The sequence below is a fragment of the Chiloscyllium plagiosum genome, chromosome 17 (genome assembly GCF_004010195.1).
Source record: "Chiloscyllium plagiosum isolate BGI_BamShark_2017 chromosome 17, ASM401019v2, whole genome shotgun sequence".
Taxonomy (NCBI): domain Eukaryota; kingdom Metazoa; phylum Chordata; class Chondrichthyes; order Orectolobiformes; family Hemiscylliidae; genus Chiloscyllium; species Chiloscyllium plagiosum.
Window position 1 is genome coordinate 52,853,779 of NC_057726.1, and position 25,848 is coordinate 52,879,626.

At 38.6% G+C, this 25,848-nt stretch overlaps 1 protein-coding gene across 4 annotated transcripts in view; it reads left to right on the plus strand.

The window, feature by feature from the left end:
* Positions 1 to 25,848, plus strand: part of edc4 (enhancer of mRNA decapping 4) — a 115,347-nt gene that overhangs the window by 62,088 nt on the left and 27,411 nt on the right. For 2 of the 4 annotated variants that reach the window (XM_043707093.1, XM_043707095.1), the window contains exons 17-24: positions 4,776 to 4,929; positions 6,935 to 7,392; positions 10,700 to 10,801; positions 11,255 to 11,407; positions 14,741 to 14,774; positions 16,679 to 16,862; positions 22,425 to 22,580; positions 25,514 to 25,629. In XM_043707093.1, the coding sequence (XP_043563028.1) occupies positions 4,776 to 4,929; positions 6,935 to 7,392; positions 10,700 to 10,801; positions 11,255 to 11,407; positions 14,741 to 14,774; positions 16,679 to 16,862; positions 22,425 to 22,580; positions 25,514 to 25,629 (1,357 nt within the window). The remainder of the gene's footprint in view (positions 1 to 4,775; positions 4,930 to 6,934; positions 7,393 to 10,699; positions 10,802 to 11,254; positions 11,408 to 14,740; positions 14,775 to 16,678; positions 16,863 to 22,424; positions 22,581 to 25,513; positions 25,630 to 25,848) is intronic. The other 2 variants (XM_043707094.1, XM_043707096.1) reach the window with 1 other exon arrangement.

Consider the following 25,848-nt stretch of genomic DNA (forward strand, 5'->3'; position numbering starts at 1 on the left):
ACATCTCTGGGACACCTGCACCAATCAACCACACCACCCTGTGATCCAACATTTCAACTACCCCTCCCACTCTGCCGAGGACATGGAGGTCCTGGGCCTCCTTCACCGCCGTTCCCTCACCACCAGACGCCTGGAGGAAGAACGCGTCATCTTCTGCCTCAGAACACTTCAACCCCAGGGCATTGTGGTGAAAGGGTTAAAATTATGTCCCAATACATGTGTGAATCTAACCGGAATGGAGGTGTTGCTTAGTCCTGTGTGAATCTTATTACACACCTCCCCGTGTGAATCTTCTTATCTGTATGTAACCAGAATGGAATGTGTTTTTTAGCCTTGCTCTGCTGTTCACATGAATGTTTATATCTGGAAAAGAGTATATCAGCTGGAAGAGTCTCCAGTTCGGTGAGTCTGCTCCGGGGTTACGTTTAACCGCCGAGCGTGGGTTGTTGGCAACCGCTCTACGAGAACTGACGGCTCCCAGTTCCGGTAACATGTAGAGTGAGTATAAACCAGACCCGTTGTAAGTACGAGACCTGGTTGAGGCGACGCTGCGGGGAATAAAATACTTATATTCTAGCAAACTCGTCTCTCAGTTCTTTTCTCCTGGTCTGTGTCAGACTACTCTCCTGCGAACCCGATCCTTGAGAATTTATAAAACAGTAACAAATACCCAATAAGGTCACTGCTCCATTTTTGTTTCTCACCTCCAACCATATAGATTCTAATTCAGGAACTGTATCTTGTTTAAGGGCAAAGATGCTATCTCTGATGAAGACTGCTATATCTCTTCCCCTGTTACCCACCCTGTTTCTACCAGATGTCTTTTAACCTGTGATGTTAAGTATCTATTCCTGTTCTGGCTTGAGCTGTGTTTTGGTCAGTGCTGCGATATCATATGCCCCAGTCCACTTTCTGCTTCTAGTTCTCCAATTTTGTCGACTGTATGCTGTGCATTTAGATTAGATTACCTACAGTATGGAAACAGGCTCTTTGGCCCAACAAGCCCATACTGACCCTCTGAAGAGTAACCCACCCAGACCCATTTCCCATATTTACCCCAGGCTAATGCACCTAACACTATGGACAATTTAGCATGGGCAGTTTAGCATGGCCAATTCACCTGACCTGCACATCTTTGGATTTTGGGAGGAAACCAGAGCACCTGGAGGAAACCCAAGCAGACATGGGGGAGAATGTGCAAACTCCACACAGTCGCCTGAGATGGCAATTGACCCCGTGTCCCTGGCGCTGTGAGGCAGCAGTGCTAACCACTGAACCACCATGTCGCCGACATAAGCACAATTTAACTGCCCTTATCTCTTTATTGTGCGTGGAAGGCGATTTTTCTTTATTTGTTCATTGTCAGCACTGAAGCCTTCCCTCACCTCCTTTTCCCCATTCACCATCCTCTCGATTTTGCACTCTGTAGTACTTTGAAAGCTGGCTCATTTGTCCTCTCCGCCACGCACGCGTGCTGCAGGACTCCACACCCCCCCGCCCCCAGCACACACACGCACGCATACTGTTCCGCCTGGAGTTGTTGGTTTCCACATTAATCACCACCATTCATCTGTTCTTTCTGTTTACCCATTCGTTGTGTTATGTCCTGAATCTTTGTGCCGGGGAGATAGACTATATGAGGTTCACAATCTTGGCTGTAAACTGGAGTGTCAATCCCTTGAACTATTGAGTCATGAATTGTTACTCCCTTATTAATCTGCCTACTAGCCTCTCTCTCTTCCCAGAGCAGCCTCAGGCACCATGCAGGCGTGGTTTTCCCTCAAATCATCCACCATTGACTTAGTTTCATTAAATAAGCATCTAAAATTTCATACCTGTTAGACAGCTCCAAGGAGACCTGGGTTTCCTGGACCATTGTCATCTTTCCTTTTGGAAAATGGTCACTCACTCATACGCCATCTTTATGCTCCTTGTCTGCCTATCATATTGTGGAGTGACCATTCTTTGATCCAGAAACCTCGCTCCTCCTTGTATCGTGTGTAGTGAGGAGAGTCGCTGTTCCAGATCGGCTACATGTTGTTCAAGGACTGCTACCTTCTAGCTCTTCATGCAGATATGACTCGCCTGGATGTCTTTGTGTATTCAAAATCACCTATGTTTTATATGCCTCACACATCACAAGCTTTCCCAGAGTCCATACCATTTTTATTGTATGCTGCTGAGGTTCTGCTGTTTCTAAGCTGCAAACAATTTACGAACAGCCTCGCTCTCTTTTTGGTTCGAGGAGGAGGAATCTATTGAATGGTACTATTTCAATGGCTGTTTGAAAATCCATCTGTACCATATCAAATCCCAACAAGTTTTTTTTAAAAAGGGATTTTCATTTATGAGATGTGTGTGTCACTGACAGGGCCAGCATTCGTTAGCCCCCCTAATTTCCATTAAACTGAATGGCTTCCCAGGCTATTTTGGAGAGTCTGTTCAGAGTCAACCGCATTGCTGTGGTTCTGAAGTCACATACAAGTCAGACCTGTAAGACTGATTTCCTTCCCTAAAGAATATTTGTAAATCAGATGGGTTCTACAACTATTAAGGATTGTTTTCATGGTCCCAATGCTGAGACCAGTTTTATTTTCCAGATTTATTGATTGAATTTAAATTCCTTTGCTTTTATTATGGATTTATGGTGGATTTTGAATCCATATTCCCAACATATTGGCCTGAGCTTCTGGATTAGTAATCCAGTGAATTTACAGTATGCCACCATCTCCCCAATATACAAGTATATGACATCACTGATTGCAAAAATATGCACATCATGGTTCCTAAAATTTGCTGCTTGTTTAGGGTAGTCAAGATGTAATCAGTGCTTTTAAATTTCCAGTCTTTGATTATAATATGCAGAGTCAAGGGTGCACTGAAATAATTTAAAAGTGTATGTTCGAGATCTCCTTGAGACATTGGTGAAAAATATTCATCGGTTGCTTTCTAGAGGGTAATAATATTTTCAGATTGGTTGGAGAAATGACTTTTTACCTTACAAACTTGACTTGTGCAGTTAAATCTCTTTACAAGTCCTGCGGTTCTTTATCTTAGTTTTTAGAGGACAACTTCAATATACTTGAATACATAAAGCATCAAAAATGAATGTTTGCATTTATATTTGCTCATAAATTATATTCACAATTTGTGCTGCATTCAGATCCAAAGTGTATTCTCAGATTCTTTTGTGTGGCATATTTGCATGACATGATTCCTTTAAGATTGCTATATGATGGTACACACATGCACCCTAATGGTGGTGTTTGATATGCAATGGCTCTTCACGGTTTAGAGGCAGTATTGTTTGGATCTACTGTTCAAAGTTAAATGTTGTACAATCTTTCCATAAGTTGTCACTGTTTGTATTCTCAATTTGTAAATCGAGAATAAATACTAACTGCAAATAGTTGAAAAATGTCATGCCTTGTTCAGTGAGAGCCCCTGGCCCTGAAAAGCAAATTTTGCATAAACCAGTCCAGACTTCAAGTTCTCATTCTGTTCTCATGACTTCGTCAATCGTGGATACCCATTGGAATTGGTGTTAAAGCTGAAGTTAGGTTCCTTGGCTATTTGCTTGCCAGGAAAAAACAAATGTGCAAGTTGAAATTCTGTATTGTTCATGTCCAGCACTTGCAAATTAAACACGTTACTAATTATCTAAGAAATACAGTGCAACATACAGTATTTTTAAGAAACATTTCACTCATCTGTATTTTTAGATTGATCAGGCTGTATATACTGGCCGAAGTTGATTGCTGCAGAGAGCTGAGTTTCAGTACTACTGCACCAACTAATGCCAACCATGAGATGGAGATGTTTCTTGCCAGTTTAGAACACAAGCCAAGGGAATGAAGCATTTGAAAACTGATCTCAGCCCCTAAAGGCAAGATCAAAGTGTTGGAAGCAAGCCCTGTCTCCTTGACAAAAAAAACTTCTGATCTCAAGTTTTTCTGACATCATATGACTCTGGCACATGATGACACACGACCATGTTAAAACAGTTGTTACGATGTAATTTGAAGTAATGGGCCATAAAAGTAAATTTATATTCAAAACAAAACGATGTTAACTGGCAACAATAAGCAATAAATATCTGTGAAAAGTTGAATTTCATCTTCGTGATGATTGTATATGTTTTCAAAATTTTTCCCATTGATATTTTAGCTTTACCTTAAATCCACTCTGAAAAATTTAAAACATGCAGGATGTTTTGTGTTTGTTACTTGTTTACTGTTTGAGAGAATTCTGCAAAGTGATTAGCAGCTTAACTTCCTTGACAGTGTCACTCTGGCTAGATACCAGTGATTTCCCAAATCCAATTGCTAACATATTATGAAATTAACAAATTTTGCAGATTTGTCTTAGATCCCTTTGTGTGTAGTATTCTTCGAGGTCAACAGTGAGCACTATATTTTCTGCACTGGCAGTTAAATTTGGGCATCTGAATTATTTCAGGAGCAGTGGAATTAAGATTTTTTTCATGCTGTTACTTTTCTTAATTTACATTTGTATTTAACAAAGAAATTTATTGTTTCACTAGAAGTTGTAATTCTCAGAAGTTTTCTTTTGGAACCAAGCTTACCAAAAATTGGAAGGCATTGGTGGATGTCTGATATCGCCAAGATTTTATAATTGTACATATTTTTAAAGTTTTACATTGTAATATAAATGATTTGAAATATGTTATTATTTCTGGAATTTGCTTTGGCAGTTAGACTGTCATACCCCAGAAACTGTATATTAATTTAGCTCTTTATCCATTTTTGTTTTAGACCTGCTGAAGACTTGTGTCTAAGCCCAAAGGTCACATTGGAGAATGTCAATCTCAGTAATAACACAAGTAATACTGTCCAAGCTAGTCCCAGAAACAACTCTGTGCAACTTATTCCAGGGCTCTCTGAGCAGCTATCTACAAAACCTCTCCAGGTATACTCATTACAGCAAAACTTTGTTCGAAAAGTGTTGTCATGTATTGATCTTCATAGAAGTAAAACATTTTGTTGGCTATTGGGGTGGGGAGTGTGAATATTGTACAGCATAGTTTGGAACTCAAACTGCTATACTGATACTAGTGTCAAAAGTAAAAAGGTAAGAAAGTATATACATGGAGAATTTTAGAGCATAAAAATGCCAAGTAAAGTTTTGCATTATCAAAGTAGCTTCCATGGTGATAGCAATATGTTTCTGTCTATGCATAACGCTAATAGAAGCAAATGTTAAGGTGGTTGACTTTATGGACTAAAATATCACTAACTGAAGAGCTAAAAGGGCAGTGTGGACAAAAATGGTCACCTTGTAATTTACACCCATCACTATATCTGTCGTCAAAATTCCTCAGGATATTCTGTTTTTCAGTAATTCTCGCCAACCTGTTCCTTTTGCTCCATTATTGACAGCTCAGTGATCAGCCATCAAAGCCTGAACACAGGAATTTCCTGTCTAAATGTTAGTTTTTCTTAGTTTTCCCATCTACATTCAAATTGTCCTTTAAGTCTTCCGCCTTGACTTTTAGTCACTTCACCTAAAATCTCCTGTTGCATCGCTATAAATGCATGCTGTTCTGCAAATTGTTGATGTTATATTTTTCTTTGTGGTAATCTCTTAACATTTTGGTACTAGCTTTCTAGATGGTGCTTGTGTGGAACAACTCCTTGTCTACTTCATCCTGTACAAGAAGAAAAGATATCTATAACTATACTTTGGTATTTTACTGATAGCACAGATATCAATCTTTGCTGTCATTATTGCATAAAACTGACTAACTTTTCTTGTCCCCAAGTACAGAATTAAATGTGGAAATCTTGATGTTTCTGGCAATTATGCCTTGTTGCTGCATAGGGGATACACTGATGTATATATCATATACAGTAATCCCTACGTTCTGGTCTGTGCCAGTCCTACAAAGAGCATCCCACCCAGACTCAGCCCCCTACTGTTTTCCCATTACACCTGCATTTACCATGGCCTGTCCATCTTTTGTAGATTTGGCAGCTGGTGGAATATGGACTGCAACTTTTTATGCACCATTCTTCGTGTAAAAATTGAAAAATCTAAATCTTATTTAGATTGTGTAAGTTAGGTTTTGCACAACCGATCCAATCCTGAACAATTTATTTAGAAGCCGAGTGATTTATTATTTTCACTTTATAATAATTCTGTACAATGTTTTTCTGTTTAAGATTTCAACGGCATCATAAATTCCATGTTAATCTCTTAACCTTTACTTTAGTCTCTAAAAGGTTAAAAAGTGGAGGTTAACCGGCGTTTATTACTTTCTAGTTTGCTATCTATGAAAATTTGTGAACCTGACTAGGTGCTCCGCTTGCATAATGCCTTTACTGTTCCTGGATGCCAGGAATCTGACATTACAAAGTTAACTTTCTCTACTAGAACACTGATGCCACACAGCCTGTTAAATAATTGTGAGCACCATTCTTTGAAGTCAGCAGCTTACACTGACCATTCACAACTGATCAAAATCTAGATCATTTTAGCTCGTGCCTTGAGTTTCCCAGCTCTTCAAATATAGTGAACTACTTAGAAATATATTGATTTGTACAGGAAAAGTTGGTAGCCAGGCAGGCATTAGTTGAAGAAAAATATTATCTTTGATCAAGGAATGCTTTCAAGTATCCATGAACAGTGCCATGTGATTGTTCATTTGAATTGACAGATGATCACTCATTTTAATATAGTATCTGAAGGATGAGGTCTCTTAATAGTACTGCAACTCCTTTGTGTACAGCACAGAAATAACAACTTAAGTTATGTGTTTAGGTTTTGTGGTAGGGTTTAAATTTGCAGCTTGGCTACAAACAGGGTTCCACAGCTGAATTCAGTCTATATATGTAGAGCTGATCTCACTAAACTAAGATTCGATGTTTTCTCGTACTTAATTTGAATATAACTGATATTTTACCCCCTCTGTCAGGTTACTGGTGCTAACTCTTCGCTTCCTTTGGAGCTTCAGTCTGTGGATCCTCTTTGTGTGCCTCAGAGTTCCCCAACACGGGAACGTTCTCCTGATGTCATCTCCTCAGCCTCCACAGCATTGTCGCAGGACATTCCTGAAATTGCCTCAGAAACCCTCCAGCGTGCATTTTCAAGCTCTGTACTACCCACTGAAGTCCTGGAACCTACCCATCATATGGACAGCATGGCTTCAGCTGCCTCTGCACTGCATCTGTTATCCCCAAGAAGTAGACCTAACTCAGAACATAGTCATCACTCTCTAGATATGCCTCAGGTGGAGGTGGAGCGGCTGAGTACTCCGTCACTCTTAGAAACTGTTTTGTCTCAAGAGAATACAGCAGCAGACAGTATTGTTAGCCAACCTTGGCCAGCAGCACCTGACATTACTCGTGAAACTCGTAATAGCATCAATGAGAGGTATGATCAAATATTTTTGTTTTACGTGTAAACCAATTAATGTGTTAGCTATTTAAAATAAGTCATCTGATCAAGTTTGCATTGAGGTTTGTTCTTCAGCTTCACTTTCTTCTGCTGTTATGCTGTTTTGATGCTTTATGCTGTGTAACATTTCTTGGATGCAACTTGCAAAGTAATTTTTTTCTTGGGTCTCTGCAAGTCCAGTTTTGTAACATCTAATTAACAATGCATAACCAACATTCATTTTTAAAGCATTCAGTGAAGGCAACTGTTGGCTTATGATTTTTTCAAAGTCTGTTTATTTGCAAACTGGATTGGATTAAGACATGGTCATCTGAGATAAGGCATATGTAATCCCCTTAATCCCCTTCCCATAGCACTGTAATGGATTAACAATACTTATCTCCTTTCAGAATTTTTAAAGATGAGCATAAACTTCAGCTGCAAATAAAATTTCACCTGGAAGACTTCATATTTGCTGTTTATGTGGTGAAACATGAAATTCTTCACTTTGTTCATAAGAATAGAGAGATTGAAACTTCTAAATGCTCATGTCCAGAGAGACTTGGCATGCTTGACAAGGAATGTGAAAAGTTAGCATGCAGGTGTAGCAAACAATTAGATAGGCAAATCGCGTGTTTGCCTTTATTGCAGAATGAATGAAGTACAGGAATAAAGAACAGTTGTTACAAGGCTTTCATGAGAACACTATGCAGGTTTAATTCCCATATTTAAGGAAGAATATATTTAAATTGGAGGCATTATAGCAGTGGTTCATTAAATTTGTACCTTGGATGAGATGGTTGTGCCATGATGTGTAATTGTGTTGGGAATCTAGTTATGGGTATGATATTGCTGCATTCAAAGGCTTGTGAATGTTAAGAATTTTCTAGGTTAATATGACATTCTACATTATTGATCTAGATGAAGGAACAGAGGCTATTCTGCTAAGTTTGCGGATGATTTAAAGATAGGTAGAGGGATAGTTAGCATTGAGGGGCAGGGGCCTGCAGAAGGATTTGGGCAGTTAGGAGAGTGGGCAAAGAAGTGGCAGATGGAGTACAACGTGGGAAAGTGGTAGGAAGAATAAAGGCATGGACTATTTTCTAAATGGAGAGAAAATTCAGAAGTCTGAAGTTCAAAGAGACTTGGAAGTTCTCGTAAGGATTCTCACCAGGTAAACGTGCAGGTTGAGTCAGTAGTTGGGAAAGCAAATGCAATGATGGCATTTATTTTGAGAGTACTTGAATGTAAAAGGGATGTATCTCTGACGTTCTATGAGGCTCTGGTCAGACAACATTTGGAGTATTGTGTGCAATTTTGTGCCTCGTATCTCAGAAAGGATGTACTGGCTTTGGAGCGTGTTCAGAAGAGGTTCGTGAGAATGGTACCAGGAATGAAAAGCTTAACATATGAGGAATGTTTGAGGACTCTGGGTCAATGCTCAATGGAGTTTCGAAGGATGAGGGGGATCAAATTGAAACGTGCAGAATACTGACAAGCCTGGACAGAGTAGATGTTCAGAAGAAATTTCCATTGGTAGGAGAGAGTAGGACCCAAGGGCACAGTCTTAGAGTAAAGGGAAGACCTTTGAGAACGGAGATAATGAGAAACTTCTTCAGCCAGACAGTGGTGAATCTATGAAATTCTTTTCCACAGAAGGCAATGAGTATATTTAAGACTGAGTTAGATAGGTTTGAGTTTCAAGGGGATCAATGATTACAGGTAGAAAGTAAGAGAATGGGGTGGAGAAACTTATCAGTCATGATTGAATAACGGAGCAGACTCGATGGGCTGAATGGCCTGATATTTTCTTCTATGTCTTATGGACATGTGTATGTGACCATATAAATTAGGAGCAGGTTTTTTGGCCCTTTAAACCTGCACTTGAAGATCTTTTTCCTAAACTTTTCTGCAGCTTTACCCTTTGATTTCATCTGAAATATATTCACTGATTCTCTCTGCACTGTTGTTTATTGAAGAGAATTTCACAGGACAAAAATCCCATCAATGGAAAAGTTTCAATCCAACCTGTTCAACCATTCTTCATAAGACAGTCCCTTCATGCCAGGATGCCATGAATGAACCTGTTCTATATTGCTTCCAAAGCTATTACTGTATAGTATTTTTCAAGCAAGGAGACCAAAATTGTGTATGTACTCCAGATGTGGTCTCACCAGGACCCTATACAATTGTACCAAAGCTTCCCTACTTCCTATGCTAGAAACCTTGTTTCATTTACCTTCCTGATCACTTCATTAACCTGCATGCTAACTTTGTGTGATTTATGTACCAGAACACTCTGACCTTATTGTATATCAGAGTGCTGCAGTCTTTCTCCATTTAAACAAAAATGGCTTTTCTGTTCTTAGTCGCTAATTTTGCATTATCCCATATTTCTTGCTTGCTAATTATTTATCCATTCACTTAACACATCTAAATCCCTTTGTAAACTCTTTGTCCTGCTCACAATTTACTTTCTTACCTATCTCTGTGTCATCTGTCATTGTAGCACCCATATGCTCATTGCATCGTCCAAATTATTTATAAGGATTGTAAATAATCGAGGTCCCACCATTGATCCTGTGGCATTCGATTGGTTAGAAGTTGCCAACCTGGGTCTGGATCTGTGTGGGATGCTCTTCAGAGGGTTAGAGGGACTTGATGGGCTGAACAGCCTCCTGCACTGGAAGGATTCTCTGATTCTCTGAATCATCTCAGCCTCAGGATATCACTGCAGGAGTTGTTGTGGATTGTGTCCAGGCCCAACCATTTTCAGCTTCTTCGTCAATGTGTATGTGCATCATCGTGATATAAACTTAGTGTGCTGATCGTAATTGACAACGGTTGGATTAAATGTGGAAGTTGTTAGAATCTGAAATTTAGCCTCTGCCACAATTAACTTCATGGTTTGTCTTACAGTAAACTTTCAGTTTCAGCATACTATATTTTGCAAATAGGATATAAAAGAGCATCTTCGGTTTCATAAGGATGTAGGAGAAATGCATTTCAGTGTTGATCCAGTTCATGATTTATGTGTGCAAAATCTAAAGACAATGAACTAATCTTTCACAACAAAAACATTTTCTTCAAAGAAAATAAACCTATTAAATTGTGTGATTGAAGAGTGTGTTCTAATATTAAAGTAAACTAATTAAGCACGTTCAGAATTAATTACATGTTGCTTAAGATTTTGGATGAGCTGAATTCTGTAATTTCGTTGAATGATCTGAACTGTTGTCTCTGGAAGACTGTTTGCTTTTAATTGCTGTTGCAAAAGTTTGTTTACTGTTGTTTTGCTTTTAAGTTCCAGAGAAGATATGCAGGAGAAACATAAGAACTCAGCCTTTCACAGGCATCCATACCAGTTGCACCAGCATGATAGCCAGGATGCGAGTGCTGAACAGAGGTAATGCACACCTATGTTGGGAATCAGTAAAAATATTGTGACCTCCTAACTTAATGAATAAAATCCATCATTTGTAGTCCATAAAGAACTAGTTTAAGTTTCAGACTTACTTGTCAACTAAACATGCCACTTTTAATAACTAGTGGTGGTGGAGTGGAGAGAGAATTTGGACAGAGGAGCAGTGCTATTGCTTGACCAGGAAACTAAATACATAGCGATGTGAGGAAGTAAGCTCATAGAAATTTAATTAACTTAGTAGAATCTCAGTGGAAAAAGTATGTTCCATCTTACTTCAAGATATGTCATATTATGGACTGCCAATAGCAGAAATAGAATAGTTATTAAAATGGAATGGTTGTGCTTATGATTTTAAAATAAAACAATGAGAAGCAGGAATAATAAAACATGGTGTATGTCCTTGAAATTCATATTCCATTTTCTTTATTATTATAGTGACCATGATGATGAAGTAGCAAGTCTTGCTTCCACATCGTGTAGCTTTGGTTCAAAGTCTGCTTCTCATAGACTTCCAATTAAAGATTGGAAATCAAAGACATCCCCTCGATCCTCTCCCAAACTGAGAAGAAAGAGTAAAAAGGACGATGGGTAAGAATTTTTCTATTTACCCAATTACGAATGTATGCAGCAAGACCGAGAAAACTGTCAAGCTCATAAATTGGCAGGTAACAATCCTAATATGAGTGCGAGGCAATGAACGTCTTTATTTGACATTCAATTGTATTGTCATAACTGAGTCCTTGAGTAATAGAGATGTACAGCATGGAAACAGACCCTTTGGTCCAACTCATCCATGCTGACCAGATATCCGAACCCAATCTAGTCCCACCTTCTAGAACCCGGCCCATATCCCTCCAAACCCTTCCTATCCATATACCAATGCAGATGCCTTTTAAATGTTACAATCATACTGGCCTCCACCACTTCCTCTGGCAGCTCATTCCATACACGTACCACCCTCTTTGTGAAAAAGTTGCCCCTTACGTCTCTTTTATATCTTTCCCCTCTTACCCTAAACCTATGCCTTCTAGTTCCTTCCCACTATTAACATCCTGGATGTGGAAAGGAAGTTGGTCAGGGGAGGAAGCACTTAGACATACTGTGGCTGAAAGCAAAGACTGAAAATTCTACAGTTTGTAGCCACCAAGGCCCAAGAGAAGAGTGTGTTTGGGTTGTTTGATGGATGAGCCTATCAGTGCATCTTTACTAGCACCTTCCAGAGCTGCGGGGCGTCCATTGCCTAGGAGGACAAGCAAAGCAGATGCGTGGGAATACCACCACTGCTGTTCGAAACCAGCCACACCTGAAAAGCCATCCAATATGACTTGAAATTAAAGTGTAGTTTCTTCCCTGCTGCTGGATCAAAATCCAGAAACTTATTCCCTAAAAGGATCATTGTGTACCTGCACCAGAAGTACTGCAGTGGTTCAAGAAGAGAGCAATAAATACTGGCCTAACTAGCAATGCCCCTGTCCCATTAAAAGAGTCTTAAGAAAATGCCACTGTACGCAACAGAAGGTGAACTTGTTGCTGTGGTTAGTACTTTGTTATTTTAAAATAAGTTGACCAATCTTGTGTTTTCATAATGCATATTATTGACTACCAAATCCCAAAGCAAAATTTAATAAGATAAGAAATTAGTATTTTGGCTTCCTGATTGTGAGGTTGTTTTGTTGCAAGTTGGATTCTGAAAATACACCATTGAAGAAAATTAAAGGGTGTTTCAAGTGCTTAAGACTGCATCCTGGAAAATCATGTGTATTTTAAATACAGATGGGAGAGGGATTTTGTAAAGCATAAACATTAACACAGAGCTTTTAGGGTGAATGGCCTGTTTTTGTGCTGTTCTGTATTTCTGGAGTTTTTCACAGCTATTATATTGTGTAAAAAGTAATGGGATATTAAACATTATTGACTGTGAAGTATACCTGATCAAATATCTCCACAACTTGAAAAAGTAAACAGTAAATAGTATTTATTGCCACATTGCAATAACTATTAGAATGTTAGCATGACTATTAAGTGTATTTTAGACATGATGTGCTTTTTGACAACTTTATATAAAGTACTAAATATATTGACAAGTTTTTCTATTTTACATCATAGGGCGGACTGTTATGATTTAGACCGATATTTGAAGCATGTATTTAGGTTTAATTACTTTAATTTTTTGTACATTTATCATAGAAGTTAACCAACAGATGTATGCCAACTGCCCCATAATGTAATTGTCCAAAGTGTAAAGTGTATTCTAATGACAAATCACATCAATCACAATTTATGGTTTATCAAGGAGCATTAAATAATAGCAAAATACTGCAGATGGTGAAAATCTGAAGTGAGCACTGAAAACGCTGGTTAAGCTTAGCAGATCAGGCAGTATTTGTGGAAATACAAATGGAGTTACTGTTATGACTCTGATATGGCTCTTCAAAGTAGCTTAAGTATAGTGGGTTTGCAGTTAAATCATGACATTCCAGTCATTGTGAAATAGAGACTGTGCATAGTATTGATAATGCACAAATAAATTGGCAAAAGAGCAACATGAATAATTTCAACCATGAACTATGAAGATTTACTTTCATTACTTCCAGCATTGGTAAGCATACCTCTGTCTATCAATGTCTGACTGTCTGAAATTTAGAGTGAACTCACTCATGTTTGTGGCCAATAACATACTTCAAATGATGATCACTACTGTAAGACAGGAAAACAGACTAACCATTTGCAAGTCAATATCCCACATCTAAAAAGATAAAATATAATCAGTTTACTGGCATTGAATGAAGGATAAATATTGATCAAGACACTGAAAGTATGCCCCATGTTGTTCTTGAATATTGTAATGGAATCTTTTGCGTTCACCTGAGATAAAAGATGAGTCTGTGTTTAATCTGAAAGATGAAAGCTCAGATAGTGCAGCACACCCTCAGTTCTGCACTAAAATGTGAACCTAAATTATGTGCACACATTTCTGGTGGGGCACTTCAACTGAATCATAGAACCCCTACATTGTGGAAGCTGGCCGTTCAGCCCACTGAATCCACACCAACCCTTTGAAGAGCATTTCCCCAGACCCACCACCCCTGAATTTCCCATGGCTAATGCACCTTGCCTGCACATCCCTGAACAATATGGGCATTTTAGCTTGACCGATACACCCAATCTGTACATCTTTGGACTGTGGGAGGAAATCAGAGGAAACCCACACACAACTGGGAGAATCTGAAAACTCCATACAGGGAGTTGCCGGAGGGTAGAGTTGAACTTGGGTCCCTGGTGCTGTGAGACAGCAGTGCTAACGAAGCACTGAGCCATCGTGCCACGCCAACTTCTTGAGTCTGAATCAATGGATCAGAAATGTTACCAACAGTCATAAATGCCTTTTCCACTGCTTAATTTGGACGCACTGCTATGTAAATATTAATTAGCTCTGGGTCAGAATGACCCTCAGCTAAGCATTTCTATTCATTGCAGTGCTTTTCTAGGAAGCTCAACTTTTAAATAAAATAGCAAAATGTTAATGTTACCTAATTGTTTACATGGCCTGTTTTTGTTAAAAAGAGAAAATTTGTATTTCATTTGATGACTCAATTAATCAAGCTAGCTCTGTCACATGCACCAGGTTGTTTCTTTGTTCTGGGAGCCAACCTCAGCTGGTGTGCAAATTTGGTACTAAATTGGTGTAATGCTTCCATTTCCTCGCTGCTATCCACAAATCCTGTTGTAAAATAGAACGGAGTGTGGATGTTGGTTGAGAATAGGATCAAGTTGGCTCTTTGTTGATTGTTCAAAATCGCACACACTTAAACCATTGATTAGCAGGTTTGGGTTTATTGTTTCTTATAAGATTTGAACTAATAAGTTTTGAAAATAAATTTTAAGTGTAATGTATCCTTGTATTTCTTTTGCTTTGTTCAGGGAGACAGCGCAATCCCCACGGTTAGAACAACAGGTTAGTATACGCAGAAATTTCAACTATATATAGTTTCCATTTAATTGTATTCTGTTTGCACTTAATGAATATTCAATAGCTTAAAATAAGCAAAACGGACAAAATGTAAATTTATTGCTAAAATCGTTGGATTCAATTGATTTCAGCTATGCATTAGGAATTTGTTGATATCTTTGGAATTATTAAATCTGATTTTATCAAATTTCTCTTTGTGGGAGGAGCTGAGATTTCAGAAGTGCACTTGATCTGATGAAAATTTATGTAGTTTTGCAGCTTTTAGGAATGGGGGATTTACACCTGACGATTGAACAATATTTAGTTCAAACTGAAATCATAATAAATCTTGGTATGAGTGTACAAGTTAACAGCCTATCTATTCTGCTTGCCATTCAACAAGATCACAGCTGATCTAAGTGTAGACCTTAACTCCGCATTCTTGCCTACCCCAACAACCATTGACTGTTTTGTTAGTCAATCTACTATATCTTTGTTATGAGAATTACCTGGTCCTGCCTCAATTGCTCCTTGGGGAAGAAAGTTTCAAATACTTGTGATGCTCAGAGAAACAAATACCTCCTTATCTCCGTCTTAAATGGGGAGACACTTTTTAAAATTTTGTTCCATAGTTGTAATGTCTGTCACAAGGGGAAGCATTCAACCTGACAAATTCTTTCAATATCTTAATTACTTCAGTAAAATCATCTTTCAATTAATTACATTCTGGTACCACTTGCAAATTTTGTAAATTAACTATTATTTTAATAAGAGTATACGAAACTAATTATAAATCCAAAGTTTGCAACTGACGCTACAATGTAACTAATCAAAAATTGTGCAATGGTGATTTTTTTAAAATTGTTTAGCCTATGTTTGTGCTGGATTATAAAATAGAGACCTTAAGATGGATCGGCTTTTTGCTTTCTCTGAATAGGGAGAACTAATTTTACATATTGGCCAATGAAGTTAGATAATATGAGATCTACACTATATTAGTTGACATGTCATCATTCTGCTGTACTTCCACTGATGAGCTTTCCAACGTGGTACAGCTTGGTGGATGGATGAGTGACATGACCTGAGCAGACCAAAATATTGCTACACAGGAACAGAGCAAAGTCTAATAGAGTACCTTACTTTACCTCCTTTTTACACATTTTAAACATTGCCACAAGAAGGCAAATGCTAAAAACCCAAAGAACTGCAGGTGCTGGAAATCAAACAAAAACTGAAATTGTTGGAAAACTCAGCAGGGCTGGCAGCTTCTGTCAAGAGAAAGCAAAGTTAATGTTCCACATTGTGTGACCTTGAAGAAGGATCACTGGACCTGAAATGTTAGCCCTACTTTCTCTCTGCAGGTGTTGCCAGACTTGCTGAGATTTTCCAGCAATTTCTGTTGTTGTTAAGCATTTGAAGCTTTTCGTCTTGCCTCAGAAGCTTTATCTTGTCTCCTTTTTAACAATGTTGTAAATTCTGTATGACCAAGCCATTAAATTTTAAATAAATTTAAGCACTGTGAATTTGATGTTAATCATATGTAGTCTGAATCATTCTTGATGTCTCCAATTTGCACAAATTCTAATCCAGAAATAGAGACCCAAATACTTTTTCTCCTTGCTTAACAAAAGAGTCTTTAGATCATCTGGAATGCCACCCTGCTTCCCTGGCTGAGACCAACTCATAGCTCACTTCCTGATATGCATGGCTACTCACTAGAGTCTTTGAGGAAGGTTATTTATTGTTCTTTATGTACTCCCACTAAACTCTGCCTTCGTACAAAATAGTTGCACCAGAAGAAGAGCACTACTTCATCTCATTTATAGGAAAAACACGTAATTCAATCCATGTCTAATTTAATCCTTTCTTCAATAATGAATCCCCTCTTTAGATTTATTTTATTTTGTCAGCAGCAGTTCAACACAGACCAGGAAGAGTTGCTATCTCTGTTACGGAGCCAACAGAGGGAGCTCTCTGAATTGCGCCAGAGCCAACTGGAGCTTATGCAGAGGCTGACAGATCATATGGATGCAGTCCAGGGTTCCATTATGGGTCATGTGGAACGGATTATGGTCACACAACAAGAACAAGAACGTATCCTTTTGTCCTACCTGTTGGCTTAATAAATCATCTTTATTCTCTTTGATTTTAAACAGTAAGCACATTTGATACCATTCCAGTTATTCATATGTATAACATGATAAATACCTTGACATAGTGTAATAAAAGGTTTTCATGATTCCATCCACCCAAAACAGTGTATTGCCAACAGTAATTGATTGAGTCCCCTCAAATAAACTGATTAAAATTATATATTCCCAAGAACTGGGTTAGCTGTTAACAAATCATAGTTTTAGACTTTTCATTGAAAGGATAACCGTCAGGATTCAGAATTTTCGAACACTCCTGATTGTGGTACGTCAATCGCTTTCAGAGAAACATTCCCCATTTATGGTTTTACAGGCTTAATTCTTTGCCAGGAATGCTGTTTCCAAATCATATTAAAGGTTTGATCTCACAGACTAAAGAGCTGAGTTGAGAGTGCCTAATTTGATGTCAAGGAGGATTTAACTACAACACCAAGGAGCCCTAATACAATCAGAGATCACTGTGAAAAGCTCTTCACTGGCTGCAGTTACTGAGGAGGGTGTGTGTCCTTGTTGGAAACCACTTTTTTCAACTATAGGACATTAATGCAGTTGTTCCCTGAGGCCCATCGACTTTCTTTCATATGACCAAAGTGGGATGTTTGCTGAAAGTTGAGCAATGTTTTATTCCTTTTGCAACTCCTTAGTTAATGAAGGACTCTTGCCCACAGTATTTGTGTTTGTGCTGATAAGTGGCAAATAATATTTCTGTCAAACAGCTATCATGTAATGACCATCTGTAATGAGACAATCTATTATCTCCCCTTCAGTAGAACTCCCATTGTTGATCCCCACCATCAAATCCAGGAAGTCACCAGTATATAGAAATTTAGTAACCAGCCACACATTTATCTGGCTTCAAGAGCAGATCAAAGGCTGGGAATTTTGTGCCAAGTGATTCACCACTTGACCTCCTTTAGCTATCCACTACCACAAGTCATTAGTGTGACTGAAAACTCGCATCACATCTGGACAAGTACAGCTCCAACAACTGTCCAGAAGTTCAGTATCACCAGGGAAGGGAAGCAATCTGTTTGATTATTCATCGTAAATATTTGTACCCACTGTTATCCATGTGTTGTAGTTGCATTGCATTCCTTTTAGAAGATGCACTGCAGGAATTCCCCAAGGTTTCCTCTATGAGCATGTAGCAACTATTACCGAGAAAGTCAGTCAGCAGGTGCAAAGGCATACTGCCTTGAGATTTCCCTGCAATGTGTACACCCTATTGATTTGGAAAGATATTGCTGTTCTTTCAATACAAGATCCAAATCTTGAAAATGTCTAATGATACTCTGGAAGTACCTCCACATGTAGGCAAGATGTTAAAGAAGTGGTGTCACCACTGCTTTCTCAAAGGTAGAGATCGTCAATAATGCTATTCCTGCCAGTGATGTCCACATCCAGTGAATGAATTTTTAAGAAGTTAATATTTCTTATATTCATTACTCATACTTTCTATCATGTCATGCGTTCATATATTGATTAACATGCTAACATTATATGTGTTGAGGACAAGAGACTACAGTGGTGCAATTATTTCGCCCATTACCGATATCGACACCAACAGTTTATATTTCGATTATTGATATTTTGTTTTGAGACAGCATTTTTTAAGATATTTTCTGATATGTCAAATATGGTTTTCACTATCCATCTTTCTTAGAAATTCACATGAAATGATATCTAATGACATAACCATGGGTTGTTTTAAAGTTGAGTGTATTCAAGTATTTCAGTTTGTTTATCCTTGAGTCAACAATGCTCTTTTATATTTCATGAGCAATTTAAGCGGAAAGATCAATGACTTTCAAGTAATAAATAATGTTATGCACCCTAACATCCATGACACAACGCAGGCCATTTTGCCTCCTTCCAATGTCCAATTTGAGATTGCGTGCTCAGAAATTTACTTCCCGCATCTGATCACAGTTTTTTCGGGATTGGAGTGGCTCTAAGAAGAGACTCGTACACTCTTGAACTATAAAGCCCTTTTGGAAAAAAAAGGGTCACTTTGCTAAGTGGAGCAAGCTTTAGTGAGAGAACATTTATGGAACAGAAATCATGACATAAGATTTTGAATAATTATGGAATAGGGCAAGTAAGGGTCAAGCAAGGCATGAAAATATTCAAGTGAAGAAAAGCTTAGCTTGAGTTAAAAGGGATGGAATCCAAAATTGCTGGTAAAGCTTTATTGGAGTAAAGCATTAATGGAGTGCTTTCTAAGATGAGATGCATCATCTACAGAGTAGACTCATTCCCCTCTAGGGGAATGAAAGGCCATCCAAGTAGCCTGAATGACTCAAGATATAAATATTAACATTAAGCAGAGAAAGGAAGTTTGCCTGAGACAATAAGTTTATAATAGTACTAATTATAGATTAGTGGCTAACATAAAAGGAAACACAAGTGTTTTAAAAGTAGAAAATGTAATAAAATAAGGGTCTGACTGGTTAGGAACCAAAAGGATTTTCTTGTGACTCTATAGTCCATGGCTAAGGTAATAGATAAGTATTTTGCACCTTACTTCTCTAGACAGGAAGCTTCTATCAATATTCTTAGCAAAAATAAAGGTAACAGTGATATTTGGTGTGATAAAAATAGAGGAAGCAAAGGTACTTAAATTTGCAGACTCAAAGTAGAAAGGTCACTTATTCCAAATGGGATATGTTGTAGATTGCTAAGGGAAGCAAGGATGGAAATTGAGAGTTTGCAACTTGGGCCTCCTTTAATGTTTGTGTTGTTTCAGAGAATAATGGGATTACTTCTTCATATTCCTCTTTAGATAAGGTAAGAGAGATAAACCTAGCAATTATAAACCCACCAGCTTAAATTTGATGGTGGGAGCTATTAAGAACTATAATTTGGCACAAAATTAATTGGCACATGTGAAAAGTATCAGCTAATAAATAAATCTCAGCATGAATTTCTTAAAAGCAAGTTGGGTAAATTGTGCCTAAATCGATTGAGTGTTTGAAGTAATGGAGAAGGGTAGATTTTTTATTTAATTTTGTATTTATAGCAAAAGGTATTTGGACACAGTCAGACATGATAGACTTGTAAACAAAATTAAAGCTCCCATGATTGATGGCGGTGAGGCAATGTCAAAATGAAATTTTCTAAGGAAAATAGCAATTTTTGGTGAATGATTACTTCTGGTACTGGAGTAAATAATATGTTGTTTCCCAGTGGGGTCAGTATTTGGATCAGAATTTTTTTTTAAGTATTCATTAATGATCTGGATGTAGGTTTGATTAGATTAGATTACTTACAGTGTGGAAACAGGCCCTTCAGCCCAACAAGTCCACACCGCCCCACTGAAGTGCAACCCACCCATACCCCTACATCTACCCCTTACCTAACACTACGGGCAATTTAGCATGGCCAATTCACCTGACCTGCACATCTTTGGACTGTGGGAGGAAACCGGAACACCCGGAGGAAACCCACGCAGACACGGGGAGAATGTGCAAACTCCACACAGTCAGTCGCCTGAGGCGGGAATTGAACCCAGGTCTCTGGCGCTGTGAGGCAGCAGTGCTAACCACTGTGCCACCATGCCGCCCACATGTTTGCTTGCTGAACTGGAAGGTTCATTTTCAGACATTTCATCACCATACTAGGTAACATCTTCAGTCAGTCTCCAGATGAAGCACAGGTGGTGCAGCCGGTTTCTATTTATGTGTTTGGGTTTCCTTGGGTTGGTGATGCTATTTCTTGCGGTGATGCCAAGTCCTGCGGTGATGTCATTTCCTGTTCTTTTTCTCAGGGTGGTAAATGGGATTCAAGTCAATGTGTTTGTTGGTAGAGTTCCGGTTGGAATGCCATGCTTCTAGGAGTTCACATTAGCAGAGACACGCACGAGAATTCCTAGAAGCATGGCATTCCCAGCGGAACTCTTATCAACAAACACATTGACTTGGACCTCATTTACCACCCCCTGAGAAAAAGAACCGGAAATGACATCACCATAGGAAATGAGGTCACAACAGGAATTGACATCACCAACCCAAGGAAACTCAAACACATAAATAGAAAGCGGGTTACACCACTAGTGCCTCATCCAGAGGCTCACTGAAGATGTTAACTAGTATGGTGACAAAACGTCTGAAAATGAACCGTCCAGCTCAGCCTGAGCTACAAATCTTCTCAACTCGCTAATTCATTAATGATCTGGAACTATGTTATAGGGCATGACTTCAAAGATTGTACAAGATGCTCAGCTTGTAGAAGTGAGGACTATGGTAAAAGGCTTCATGAATATGCAGAAAGACTGGTGAAATGGGTAAACACTTGACGTGAATTTCAATGTAGAAAACTGTGAAGTGACATGTATTAGTGGACAGACTGAGGAGAAGCAGTACGGACTAAATGATGCAATGTTAAAGTGGAGATGCAGGAACAAAGAGACTTGATATTAGTGCACAAATCTTTGAAAGTGGCAGACATGTTAAGAAGGCTTTTCAGAAAAGTACTTTTTTTAAGATCCCAAGTTACATTAAATCTTTAAAAACTCTGGTTATGCTTGAGTTTGGAGCATCAGACCTGAAGAATGTCAAACCTTTCGTAAAGAAGAGATCATGTCAAGGATGATGTACTGTTAAGAGGAGAGACAGGAGAAGCATATCTTTTGCTTGCAGAAGGAAAGATTTAAAGGAAAGTTGATAGAAGTGTTCAGTATCATGAAGGGTTTTGCTAGAATAAATGGAGGAGCAAGTTTTCACTGGTGGAGGACACAGATTTAAGGCGGTTCGAAAAATGGCCAGAGGTAACACTGTTCATTATTAATTTATTCACGATTTTAAGTTTGTTTGCAGATTTCATTATTTATGTGTACAGTGTTCAGAATAATTTCAAGGTGGAATTGCATACCTTCTCATATAAAAAATGTTTCCCCTGGTATTCCAAATCACTATACCTTGATCATAAAGTTGTTTTAATATCTGTTTTTCAAGCAGCACAGTTGAGTGCATCTTTTGATTCCATTTCTCAACATAAGTCTTTTTAGAGCTCAGTGACCACTACAATGCTTTCAGACATTTATCTTACAAGTTAAGTATTTCTCAAATACTTGATTTTCATTAGCCTTCCTCCATTTCTCAGTTTGGAGGAGAAAGTGAGGTCTGCAGATGCTGGAGGTCAGAGCTGAAAATGTGTTGCTGGAAAAGCGCAGCAGGTCAGGCAGCATCCAGGGAACAGGAGAATCGACGTTTCGGGCATAAGCCCTTCTTCAGGAATCCATTTCTCAGTTTGCCTCTTTTAAAACCCAACTCTTTACCTGGATGCTGTTTTTTCCTTAATTGCATATTCTTGATTTCAACTTTTTCGAATCAGTAAGGTCCTGTACTGTGGACTTTAATTTTGACATGCAACAAATTTGTTTCTCCATTGCTTTTATTTTAAACTAATGTTGAGATAATATTTTGATATAAAAGATAATCTATTACTGATTTACTTTCATCTAATAACAAGATGTGATTTGAAATGGTTTGCCTTAACAACCCTCTAGAGAGACGAATGGATAGGATCTTGGCAGAAGGGCATGAAAGAAATGGGCAGTTTCAGGAACAATTTTCTCACCAACTCTCTCAAAACTTGGCAAATTCTATCAGTAATCGTATAGAGAAGACTGTTCGAGATGAGATGAAGAAAACTTTACCACAATGTGAGTAAGGATTTGGAGAAGCGTTACTGATTATTGAAGCATTAAAGTTGATTACCAGAAAAACAATTCTGCACAATTTCAATGTGTTTCAATTCTGCATTTTGTCTGACACATTAAACAAACATTTCACCTCTCAAATTCAGTTTTGAAAAGGTCCTTGTGATTGTTGCTCTAATGTTAGCAGGGGTTAAATGTGCCCAGTCAGCAATTTATGAAATAGAACGTAGAACAGTACAGCACAGAACAGGCCCTTCAGCCCACGATGTTGTGCCGACCACTGATCCTCATTTATATTTCATTTTTAAAAAATCATTCACAGGATGTGAACATTTGCTGGAGAGTCCAGCATTAATTGCAAAAACATTCTGACACAGACATCACTTTATGTGGATGTATTCACATGTAAAAATAGTCTGATGTTGGAAATTCAGATTCTTTAGTTGAAAAATGTCCATATTACAGAGGTGGTGGTGCAGGATGTCTTAAAATGCATAAAGGTGAATAAATCCCCAGAACCTGATTAGGTGTACCCTTGAACTCTGTGGAAAGCTCAGGAAGTGATTGCTGGCCCCTTTGCTGAGATATTTGCATCATCGATAGCCACAGGTGAGGTGCCAGAAGACTGGAGATTGGCTAATGTGGTGCCACTAAAGGTGTTAGGGAAAATCCAGTGAACTATAGACCATTGAGCCTGATGTCGATGGTGGGCAAGTTATTGGATAGAGTCTTGAGCAACAGGATTTACATGTATTTGGGAAGGCAAGGACTGATTAGGGATAGTCAACAGGGCTTTATACGTGGGAAGTTGTGTCTCACTAACTTGATTGAGTTTTTTGAAGAAGTAACCAAGAGGGCAGAGCAGTGGATATAATCTGTATCGTTTTTACTAAGGTGTTTGACAAAGTTCCTCATGGTAGACTGGTTAGCAAGGTTAGAGCACATGGAATACAGAGATAACTAACTATTGGGATACAGAACTGGCTTAAACGTAGAAGACAGCGGATGATAATGGGAAGTTATTTTTCAGATTGGAGGTCTGAGATTAATAGTGTGCTACAAGGATCAGTGCTAGGTTCACTGCTTTTTGTCATTTTTTAATAAATGATTTGGATGTGAATGTATGGTTAGTAAGTTTGCAGATGATACCAAAATTGGAGCTATATTGGACGCCAAGAACCATACCTCAGAGTATATTGGGATCTTGATCAGATGGGCCAATGGGTCAAGGAGTTGCAGATGGAGTTTATTTTAGCTAAATATGAGGTTCTGCATTTTGGAGATGCAAATCAGCACGGGACTTATAAACATGATGGTAGGATCCTGTGGAGTATTGCTGTACAAAGAGTGGTACAGCATTCTTGGTAGTATGGATGTGCAGATGGATTTTGGAGTCCATGGACATAGATCCCTGAAAGTTGCCACCCAGGTGGATAGTGCTGTTAAGAAGGCATACAGTGTGTTTCATAGAGGGATTGAGTTCCAGAGCCGCAATATCATGCTGCAACTATACAAAATGCTAGTGCGGCCACACTTGGAATATTGTCTACAGTTCTGGTCCCCATCTTTCGGGAAGGATGTAGAAGCATTGGAAAAGGTGCTGAGGAGATTTACCAGGATGTTGCCTGGTCTGGAGGGGAGGTCTTATGAGAAAAGGCTGAGACTTGGGTCTGTTCTCATTGGAAAGAAGAAGGCTAAGAGGGGATTTGATAGAGACATACAAGATGATCAGAACATTAGATAGGATAGACAGTTAAAATGTCTTTTTCCGAGGATGATAACGTCAGCTTGTATGAGGGGGCATGACTACAAATTGAGGAGTAATAGATTTAAGACAGATGTCAGAGGCAGGTTCTTTACGCAGAGAGTGGTAAGGGCGTGGAATGCCCTACCTACTAATGTAGTCAACTCAGCCACATTAGGGAGATTTAAACAATCCTTAGATAAGCACATGGTTGATGATGGGATAGTGTAGGGGGACGAGCTGAGAGTAGTTCACAGGTCAGCGCAACATCGAGGGCCGAAGGGCCTGTTCTGCGCTGTATTGTTCTATGTTCTAAAGAGAACAAAGAGTGCAGGTTCATAGTTCCTTGAAAATGGAGTTACAGGTAAGCATGATAGTGAAGATGATGTTTGGTATGTTTGCCATTATTGGTCAGTGCATTGAGGAAAGGAGTTGGGAAGTCATCTTGTGACTGTACAGAACATCAGTTAGGCCACTATTGGAATACTATGTAATTCTGGTTTCCCTGTAATAGGAAGGTTGTTGTGGAAATTGAAAGGATTCGGAAAAAGATTTACAAGGGTGTTGCCAGGGAGTTTGAGCTTATACGGAGAGGTTGAATAAGCTGGGCTTATTTTTCTTGGATCATCGGAGGTCTTTCTCATTGAATGAGCCACCCTGTTAGTTGTCAGTATGTGCATGTGTCATCATCAGGCATTTAAGTACGTTAATAACAACTGAATCAGAAATTACATTATTGTGACAGATATTAGTTCACATACAAGATTGCTGAATTAGAAGACTTCCTTAATGAAATTAGTCACTAATTTTGCAATGGCTTGCCTGCCACTGTTTGCCCCATAAGTGGGAGCAAAGTGTATGACTCAATTTACTACATGTATCCAGTTATAAAACACTCATTCGTTGTGTATATACATCTCCCAGTGACCACAATGAAACTAAGACTTCATGTTCCTGGCTGCAACCCAATGCTTTGTGGGCATGGGTGGAAGTAGAAAGATCCGGATAAGGAATTGCACCCTTTGTTTATAAATCAACTGAAATTTAACTAAGGGAACATGGAACTGTGGGATTCTCATGTCCTGATTAATCATGAAATAGTGTTAGTGGAAATCTGTTTCTGAAAGAAAAAGGTTTTGGGATGCATGTTGATAGAAATATTAACATTTGATTTTTCAACCTCCTTTGAAAGCTATTTCCAAAAGTTTGGAACCAGTGTCGGGTCAGCTGAATAACCATATTGCAACCAAGCTTGCAGCAATTGAAGGAATATTAAAAGAGAATATAACAAAAATGGTAAAATCAAAGGTAAGGTTTTTGAACTTCAAAATGTTCTTAATTACAATGCATAGTGTAAAAAGTGAAATTGATAATTTTAGTTGTTGTGGTTCTGTTCGCCGAGCTGGGAATTTGTGTGGCAGACGTTTCGTCCCCTGTCTGGGTGACATCCTCAGTGCTTGGGAGCCTCTTGTGAAGCGCTTCTGTGATGTTTCCTCCGGCATTTATAGTGATTTGTATCTGCCGCTT